Here is a 9,286-nt window from a genome sequence, read left to right on the forward strand (position 1 = left end):
GTGTATCATCAGTCGTGCCAAAATTCGACTCCATTTTCATGATCATCGATTAAAGAAAAAAATTCTATTGGGGATTCCATACTCCTTCCCGAACTCAAAAATATCATCGATAAACCTTCTCCAAATCTCTTCCAAGAATGGCCTCATCTTCCCATTATGACACAAAAAGATTTGCCAAGCTGGCCGAAAACCTAACCCCCCACCCCAATTCTATTGGGAATTCCATACTCCCTTCCCGAACTCAAAAATATAATTGATAAATCTCTTCCAAGAATGGCCTCATCTTCCCATTATGACACAAAAAGGTTCACCAAGCTGGCCGAAAACTAGGCCGCCCCCCCAATTCTATTGGGAATTCCATACTCCCTTCCCAAGCTCAAAGATATCATCTCCAAATCTCTTCTAAGAATGGCCTCATCTTCCCATTATGACATGAAGAGATTTGCCAATCTGGCTGAAAATCTAGCACCCCCCCAATTCTATTGGGAATTCCATACTCCTTTCCGAACTCAAAATATAATTGATAAATCTCTTCCAAGAATGGCCTCATCTTCCCATTATGGCATGAAGAGATTTGCCAAGCTGGCCGAAAAACCTGGCACCCCCCCAATTCTATTGGGAATTCCATACTCTCTTTCCGAACTCAAAAATATAATTGATAAATCTCTTCCAAGAATGGCCTCATCTTCCCATTATGACATGAAGAGATTTGCCAAGCTGGCCGAAAAACCTGGCACCCCCCCAATTTTGTAGGGAATTCCATACACCTTTCTGGACCCAGAATATCACAGATAAACCTTCTCCAAATCTCTTCCAAGAATGGCCTCATCTTCCCATTATGACATGAAGAGATTCGCCAAGCTGGCCGAAAACCTAGCCCCCCCCAGTTCTATTGGGAATTCCATACTCCTTTCCCGAACTCAAAGATATCATCTCCAAATCTCTTTCAAGAATGTCCTCATCTTCCCCATTATGACACGAAAACATTCGCCAAGCTGGCTGAAAACCTAGCCCCCCCCCCCAATTCTATAGGGAATTCCATACACCTTTCTGGACTCCAAAATATCATCGATAAACCTTCTCCAAATCTCTTCCAAGAATTGCCTCATCTTCCCATTATGACACAAAAAGATTTGCCAAGCTGGCCGAAAACCTAACCCCCCCCCCCCCAATTCTATAGGAATTCCATACACCTTTCCCGAACTCAAAAATATCATCTCCAAATCTCTTCCAAGAATGGCCTCATCTACCCATTATAACAAAAAAAGATTTGCCAAGCTGGCCGAAAACCTAGCCCCTCCCTCAATTCTATTAGGAATGCCATTCTCCCTTTCCGAACTCAAAAATATCATCGATAAACCTTCTCCAAATCTCTTCCAAGAATGGCCTCATCTTCCCATTATGACACGAAGAGATTCGCCAAGGTGGCAGAGAACTTAGGCCCCCCCAACATCACCTTTCTTTTGGATATCATAGTGTCCCCCCCCCTCCTAGGTGTGCTAAATTCCAGGGCCTACAAGGAACATTTCCTTTCAAAGTCGTTTTAAATGGTTGAACCTTCCTGGGGCCCATTTCACGAATCCATACTGTTTTGTATTAGTATACAATGATGGGACCATCGATGGTGCCAGATAGAAGATTCTCCCCCACTTCTATCCCTTCCGGGATCTTTATTACGTCTCGGATATCTTCTGGGAAAGATGGAATTTGTGACCCAATAGGTTGCAGATGACAATCCACAGATTCTCCTATTGTAGTCTGGATGGAGTTCGGTCTTCCCGGAGGTTAGGTGAAGCTTTTAGGGCTTTTGGGTGGGTTGTAGAATGTGGGGATCCGGCATGCAGAGGGAACCAAGGATTTGGCCTCCTTACTATCCAATACCCCGTCCGTTTGGGTTCTATCACTAAATACCTTCTTACATTTTGCTGTTGGGTTTCCCAGGTTCTGCCACTCCCTAGTATCCTCTCCATTTCCTCCTCATAGTCTTTCCCACCCGATGAAACTCCCCCCCGGCCCTTGTCTGCTGGGTGAAGAATAATATCTTTTTGTTCTCTATCTCCAGGATTCCCTCAGGGATCTCCTCCATGTCCTGAAACTTCTCCACCCTTCGCTCACGTAACTCTCCGTTCACCATGTGTCTGAAGACCTCCACATCGTGATTGGAGGCAACATGGGGATTAGGAACAGACTTCTCTCTGAGGCCTCTATGGACAATGCTGTGTCCCATGCCAAAGTGATGGCCCTCTGAGGAAGGACGGGATTGGTTCCGGCTCTACTTCCATGTGGCTCATTCGCCCCGGAGGCGTTGGATTCCAGCTGCTACAGGATTCCTAATGTGGGACTTTTTGTATTCGTTCTGAGCGAAGAAAAATGACTTTCTTTATTAAATTTCAGCATTCAGGGTTATTAGGGTTCAAAAACATCTCACCATCGCCAGAGCAGTACAGGGTTATTATGTGTCAGGATCTCTCGTCTCCTCTCTCTTCTGCTCTCCTTTCTCCACTCCCTCTTCTCCTCTCCCCCTCTCATTCTCTCTCCCCTCCTCTACTCTCTCTCTCTTCTCTCTCCCCTTCTCTCCCTCTTCTCTCTCTCTCTCCTCCCCCTTTCCTTTAGCTCCCTCCCCCTTCTCTCTCCTCTCCATTCCATTCCACTCCCCTCCTCTCCCTCTCCTTTTCTTCCATTATTCCTTCTCCCTCTCCCCTCTTCTCTTCTCTTCTCTTCTCTCCCCTCCCTTTCCTCTCCCTCTCCATTCTCTCTCTTTTCTCCCCTCCTTTACTTCTCATATCTCCTCTCCCTCTCCTCTCTCATCCCCCCTCTACTCTTCTCTCCCTCTCCTCCTCTTATTCCCTCTTCTCTCCCTCTCTTCTTTCCTCTCCCTCTCCTCCCTCCCTCCCCTTTTCTCTCCCTCTCCTCTTCTTTCCTGTCCTCTCCTCTCTTCTTCCCCCCCCTCTTCTCTTCCTCCTTTTCCTCTCCCCTCCTTTACTTCTCTTATCTCCTCTCCCTCTCCTCTCTCGTTCCCCCTCTCCTCTTCTCTCCCTCTCCTCCTCTTATTCCCTGTTCTCTCCCTCCCCCTCTTCTCTTCCTCTCCTCTTCTCTCCCTCTCCTCCTCTTCTCTCCCTCTCCTCCTCTTATTCCCTCTCCTCTTCTCTCCCTCTCCTCCTCTTATTCCCTCTCCTCCTCTCTCCCTCTCCTCCTCTGGTCTCCTCTCTCCCTCCCTTCTTTCTTTCCCTCTCCTCTTCTTTCCTGTCCTCTTCTCCCTCTCCTCCTCTCCTTCCCTTCTCTTCTCCCTCACCTCTCCTCTCCCTCTCCTCTTCTTTCTCTCCCTCTCTTTTTCCCTCTCATCTTCCCCTCCTCCTCTGCCCTCTCCTGTTGCCCCTCTCCTCTCCCTCTCCTCTTCTTTCCTCTCCTCTCCAGCTCCTCTCCTCCCCCTATCTTCTTTGTCTCGTCCTCCTCTCCCTCTCTTCTCTTGTTCCCCCTCTCCTCTCCCCCCTCTCCTCTTCTCTCCTTCTCCCCTCCCTCTCCTTCTCCCTTGGTCTCCTCTTGTCCTCTCTCTCCCTCCCCCCTCCCCTTTTCTTTCCTGTCCTCTCCACCTCCTCTCCTCTCTTCTCCCTCTCCCTTTTGTCCCCCTCTTTTCTCCCTTTCTACTCCCTCTCCTCTCTCTCTCCTGTGCTTCCCTTTCCTCTCCTCTCCCTCCATTGTTCCTCTCCCTCTCCTTTCCTCTCCCTCTCCGCTTCCCTCTTCTCTTCTCTCCTTTTCCCTTTCCCTCTCTGCTTCCCTCTACTGTTCCTCTCCCTCTCCTTTCCTCTCCCTCTCCTCTTCCCTCTTCTCTTCTCTCCTTTTCCCTTTCCCTCTCTGCTTCCCTCTACTGTTCCTCTCCCTCTCTTTTCCTCTCCCTCTCCTCTTCCCTCTTCTCTCCTCTCCTTTTCCCTTTCCCTCTCTGCTTCCCTCTACTGTTCCTCTCCCTCTCCTCTCCCTCTCCGCTTCCCTTTCTCTCCTCTCCTTCTCCCTCTCTCTCTTCTTCCCTCCTCTCTCCTCTCCCACTCCATATAATAACATTGAAGGAAACATATGACACCCTGGCTTGTCCTCTTCTCCTATTCTTCTCTTTCATCCGCTTCCTCTTTACATAGCAAACCCGCATCGATCGATCCCGGCTCCCTCTTGTGTCTGTGTTCTGGGTGAAGATAATCGGTTACATTGTTGCGTTGGGCGGATGGGGATTCGTCCCAGAAAGGGTTAACCCTCCCCGGTAGGTGCTGAACATTCAGAGACAATTTACTAAAAGTTTTGGCAACATTTTTTGGGAACCAATGAAGAGAGGAGGAAGGACCCCCCCCCCCCTCAATCCTCAGCTCATCCCTCTCCAATCAGGCGGTCCCCCTGGGTGTGGCACTGTCCTGTCTGGGTATATATTGGGCATCGACTGTATCAGGTACCACAGCGGCTGAATTCTCCCTCGGTCTTCCAGAATCTGACAACATGGTAAGTGAGACTTTCTCTGCGCTCACCGCCTGCTCTGGATAAAGGAGGGTGCGGTGCCAACACTCACGGCCAGCTTGGCTCGGTCAGCTTGCTCGGTCAGCTTGGCATGGTCAGCTTGGCTCGGTCAGCTTGGCATGGTCAGCTTGGCACGGTCAGCTTGGCACGGTCAGCTTGGCTCGGTCAGCTTGGCATGGTCAGCTTGGCACGGTCAGCTTGGCATGGTCAGCTTGGCTCGGTCAGCTTGGCACGGGGCTCTCCCTATGGGTTTCCTCTTGTGGGGTCATTGGATGGTTCAGGTTCCGATCTCGATAGGTCAGGGTCACCTGCACAGGTGGGCAAAATGGGGGTCGCTTGTCTGTCTCAGCCACACCCAGAGGATGGGGGCACTCTGATAATGGGATGTAAAAAAAAAAATTGTAAAAAAAAAATTAAAATATATTAAAAATGTGACCCAAAAAATTATTATTATTTTTATTTTCCCCAGTCAGTGTCCCTAATCACCGCCCCCCCCCCCCCCCTCCCAGTCTAATGATGGCGCAGTACTGTGCTGGTGACGGGGTGTAAAAAAACAATTGTGACAAAAAATGAAAACTTAAAAAATCTCACCGTGCCCCGGACTTTCCTGACATTTGGGGGGGACTTGTACCGTCCTGACATTTGGGGGGGATTTGTACCGTCTTGACATTTGGGGGGATTTGTACCGTCCTGACATTTGGGGGGGATTTGTACCGTCTTGACATTTGGGGGGGATTTGTACCGTCCTGACATTTGGGGGGGATTTGTACCATCCTGAACTTTGGGGGGGATTCATACCGTCCTGACATTTGGGGGGATTCGTACCGTCCTGACATTTGGGGGGATTTGTACCGTCCTGACATTTGGGGGGATTTGTACCATCCTGACATTTGGGGGGATTTGTACCATCCTAACATTTGGGGGGGATTTGTATCGTCCTGACATTTGGGGGGATTTGTCCCCTCTTGACATTTGGGGGGATTTGTACCGTCCTGACATTTGGGGGGGATTTGTCCCCTCCTGACATTTGGGGGGATTTGTACCGTCCTGACATTTGGGGGGGATTTGTCCCGTCCTGACATTTGGGAGGATTTGTCCTGTCCTGACATTTGGGGGGGATTCGTACCGTCCTGACATTTGGGGGGGATTTGTCCCGTCCTGACATTTGGGGGGATTTGTACCGTCCTGACTTTTGGGGGGGAATTGTACCGTCCTGACATTTGGGGGGGATTTGTACCGTCCTGACATTTGGGGGGGATTTGTCCCCTCCTGACATTTGGGGGGGATTTGTACTGTCCTGACATTTGGGGGGGATTCGTACCGTCCTGACATTTGGGGGGGATTTGTCCCGTCCTGACATTTGGGGGGATTTGTACCGTCCTGACATTTGGGGGGATTTGTACCGTCCTGACATTTGGGGGGGGGGATTTGTACCGTCCTGACATTTGGGGGGGGGTTTGTCCCGTCCTGACATTTGGGGGGATTTGTACCGTCCTGACATTTGGGGGGTGATTCGTACCATCCTGACATTTGGGGGGATTCGTACCATCCTGACATTTGGGGGGGGGGGATACGTACCGTCCTGACATTTGGGGGGATTTGTACCGTCCTGACATTTGGGGGGGGGATTTGTACCGTCCTGACATTTGGGGGGGATTTGTACTGTCCTTGCATTTGGGGGGATTTGTACCGTCCTGACATTTGGGGGGGGGGTTTGTCCCGTCCTGACATTTGGGGGATATGTACCGTCCTGACATTTGGGGGGGGGGGGATACGTACCGTCCTGACATTTGGGGGGATTTGCACTGTCCTGGCACTTTTGGACCTCAAGAAATGAGATTGGCTGTCAGTACATCAGGATCAATCGATTTTCAGATATATCTCCCATAGTGTGTGGACTCAAACAAACAAAAAAAATTAGTTTTTATTTGTTTACATAATAAAAAATAACCCCCCCCGCCCCTCCCCCCCCCGGAGGTCATCTGATACCAACAAAAGAAATCTCTATTTGTGTAAATAAATGATCCAAATTTCACTTGGGAGCAGCGTTGCATGACCGCGCAATTGTCAGGTGAAGCAGCGCAGAGTGATAATAATAATAGTCATCATACAATGTATCATTTTGTACAATATCCATCTAGAGGGATCTCCGCCCTCCGCTCATTTGCATATTACTCCCCCTCCCCACCCCCGAGGGGTCCTGTAGTGCACACGAGGCAAATTAATTATTACTTCATTACTTTAATAAGAATGCATGGACCTGTTACCTGACCCCCCCCCAGACTTTGTGCCCAACCCCCCCCAGACTTTGTACCTGACACCCCCCCAGACTTTGTACCTGACACCCCCCCAGACTTTGTACCCGACACCCCCCCAGACTTTGTACCTGACACCCCCCCAGACTTTGTGCCCGACACCCCCCCAGACTTTGTACCCGACACCCCCCAGACTTTGTACCCGACACCCCCCCAGACTTTGTGCCCGACACCCCCCCAGACTTTGTACCTGACACCCCCCCAGACCTTGTACCTGACCCCCCCAGACTTTGTGCCCGACACCCCCCAGACTTTGTGCCCCGACACCCCCCAGACTTTGTGCCTGACACCCCCCCAGACTTTGTGCCCGACACCCTCCAGACTTTATACCCGACACCCCCCAGACTTTATACCCGACACCCCCCAGACTTTATACTTGACACCCCCCAGACTTTATACCCGACACCCCCCAGACTTTATACCCGACACCCCCCAGACTTTATACCCGACACCCCCAGACTTTATACCCGACACCCCCCAGACTTTATACCCGACACCCCCAGACTTTATACCCGACACCCCCCAGACTTTATACCCGACACCCCCCAGACTTTATACCCGACACCCCCCCAGACTTTATACCTGACACCCCCCAGACTTTATACCCGACACCCCCCAGACTTTATACCTGACACCCCCCAGACTTTATACCCGACACCCCCAGACTTTATACTTGACACCCCCCAGACTTTATACCCGACACCCCCCAGACTTTATACCCGACACCCTCCAGACTTTATACTTGACACCCCCCAGACTTTATACCCGACACCCTCCAGACTTATACTTGACACCCCCCAGACTTTATACCCGACACCCCCCAGACTTTATACCCGACACCCCCCAGACTTTATACCCGACACCCCCAGACTTTATACCCGACACCCCCCAGACTTTATACCCGACACCCCCCAGACTTTATACCTGACACCCCCCAGACTTTATACCCGACACCCCCCAGACTTTATACCCGACACCCTCCAGACTTTATACTTGACACCCCCCAGACTTTATACCCGACACCCCCCAGACTTTATACCCGACACCCCCAGACTTTATACCCGACACCCCCCAGACTTTATACCCGACACCCCCAGACTTTATACCCGACACCCCCCAGACTTTATACCCGACACCCTCCAGACTTTATACTTGACACCCCCCAGACTTTATACCCGACACCCCCCAGACTTTATACCCGACACCCCCCAGACTTTATACCCGACACCCCCCAGACTTTATACCCGACACCCCCCAGACTTTATACCCGACACCCCCCCAGACTTTATACCTGACACCCCCCAGACTTTATACCTGACACCCTGCAATCTGCCTCTCCAGGATTATAAGAGCCTTACCATGCAGGACGCCATGACCCTGATGATCATAAAATTCGAGGAATACGCCCGGGAAACGTCATGGAGACAACAATACATTGGACATGGACGAGCTGTATGACTTCGCCATCGCAGAATTCCCCACCATCTGTGTGAGTGACCCCGGGGCAACCTATGGGGGGGGAAGGACACACCAGAGGGCAGCCAATCCCATCGTTACATTGCTGATTCCAATATGGAGAATAGACATTCATTGGAAGCTGAGGAAATCTCCCCATTGTGGGTGGGGCAGAGACACAAACTACTGCAGGGAAATCTCCCCATTGTGGGAGGGGCAGAGACACAAACTACTGGGGGGAAATCTCCCCATTGTGGGAGGGGCAGAGACACAGGACTACTGGGGGAAATTTCCCCATTGTGGGAGGGGCAGAGACACAAACTACTGCAGGGAAATCTCCCCATTGTGGGAGGGGCAGAGACACAAACTACTGGGGGAAATCTCCCCATTGTGGGAGGGGCAGAGACACAAACTACTGGGAGGGAATCTCCCCATTGTGGGAGGGGCAGAGACACAAACTACTGCAGGGAAATCTCCCCATTGTGGGAGGGGCAGAGACACAAACTACTGGGGGAAATCTCCCCATTGTGGAGGGGCAGAGACACAAACTACTGGGGGAAATCTCCCCATTGTGGGAGGGGCAGAGACACAAACTACTGGGAGGGAATCTCCCCATTGTGGGAGGGGCACAGACACAAACTACTGGGGGAAATCTCCCCATTGTGGGAGGGGCAGAGACACAAACTACTGGGGAAATCTCCCCATTGTGGGAGGGGCAGAGACACAAACTACTGGGGGGAATCTCATTGTGGGAGGGGCAGAGACACAAACTACTGGGGGAAATCTCCCCATTGTGGGAGGGGCAGAGACACAAACTACTGGGGGGGGAAATCTCCCCATTGTGGGAGGGGCAGAGACACAAACTACTGGGAGGGAATCTCCCCATTGTGGGAGGGGCAGAGACACAAACTACTGCAGGGAAATCTCCCCATTGTGGGAGGGGCAGAGACACAAACTACTGGGGGAAATCTCCCCATTGTGGGAGGGGCAGAGACACAAACTACTGGGAGGGAATCTCC

At 51.2% G+C, this 9,286-nt stretch overlaps 1 protein-coding gene across 1 annotated transcript in view; it reads left to right on the top strand.

Annotated features, from left to right (window-relative positions):
• The first annotated feature begins 408 nt into the window (after positions 1 to 408).
• LOC149435127 (uncharacterized) overlaps positions 409 to 9,286 on the top strand; it is a 9,637-nt gene continuing 759 nt past the window's right edge. Inside the window, exons 1-4 of the mRNA XM_089662976.1 lie at positions 409 to 733; positions 2,063 to 2,115; positions 2,614 to 4,249; positions 8,154 to 8,301. Coding sequence (XP_089519102.1) covers positions 409 to 733; positions 2,063 to 2,115; positions 2,614 to 4,050 — 1,815 coding nt within the window. The 3' untranslated portion in view covers positions 4,051 to 4,249; positions 8,154 to 8,301. The remainder of the gene's footprint in view (positions 734 to 2,062; positions 2,116 to 2,613; positions 4,250 to 8,153; positions 8,302 to 9,286) is intronic.

The sequence above is a fragment of the Staurois parvus genome, unplaced genomic scaffold (assembly GCF_062004578.1).
Source record: "Staurois parvus isolate SC_StPar_1 unplaced genomic scaffold, SC_StPar_1.0 ptg001599l, whole genome shotgun sequence".
In the NCBI taxonomy this organism is placed as follows: domain Eukaryota; kingdom Metazoa; phylum Chordata; class Amphibia; order Anura; family Ranidae; genus Staurois; species Staurois parvus.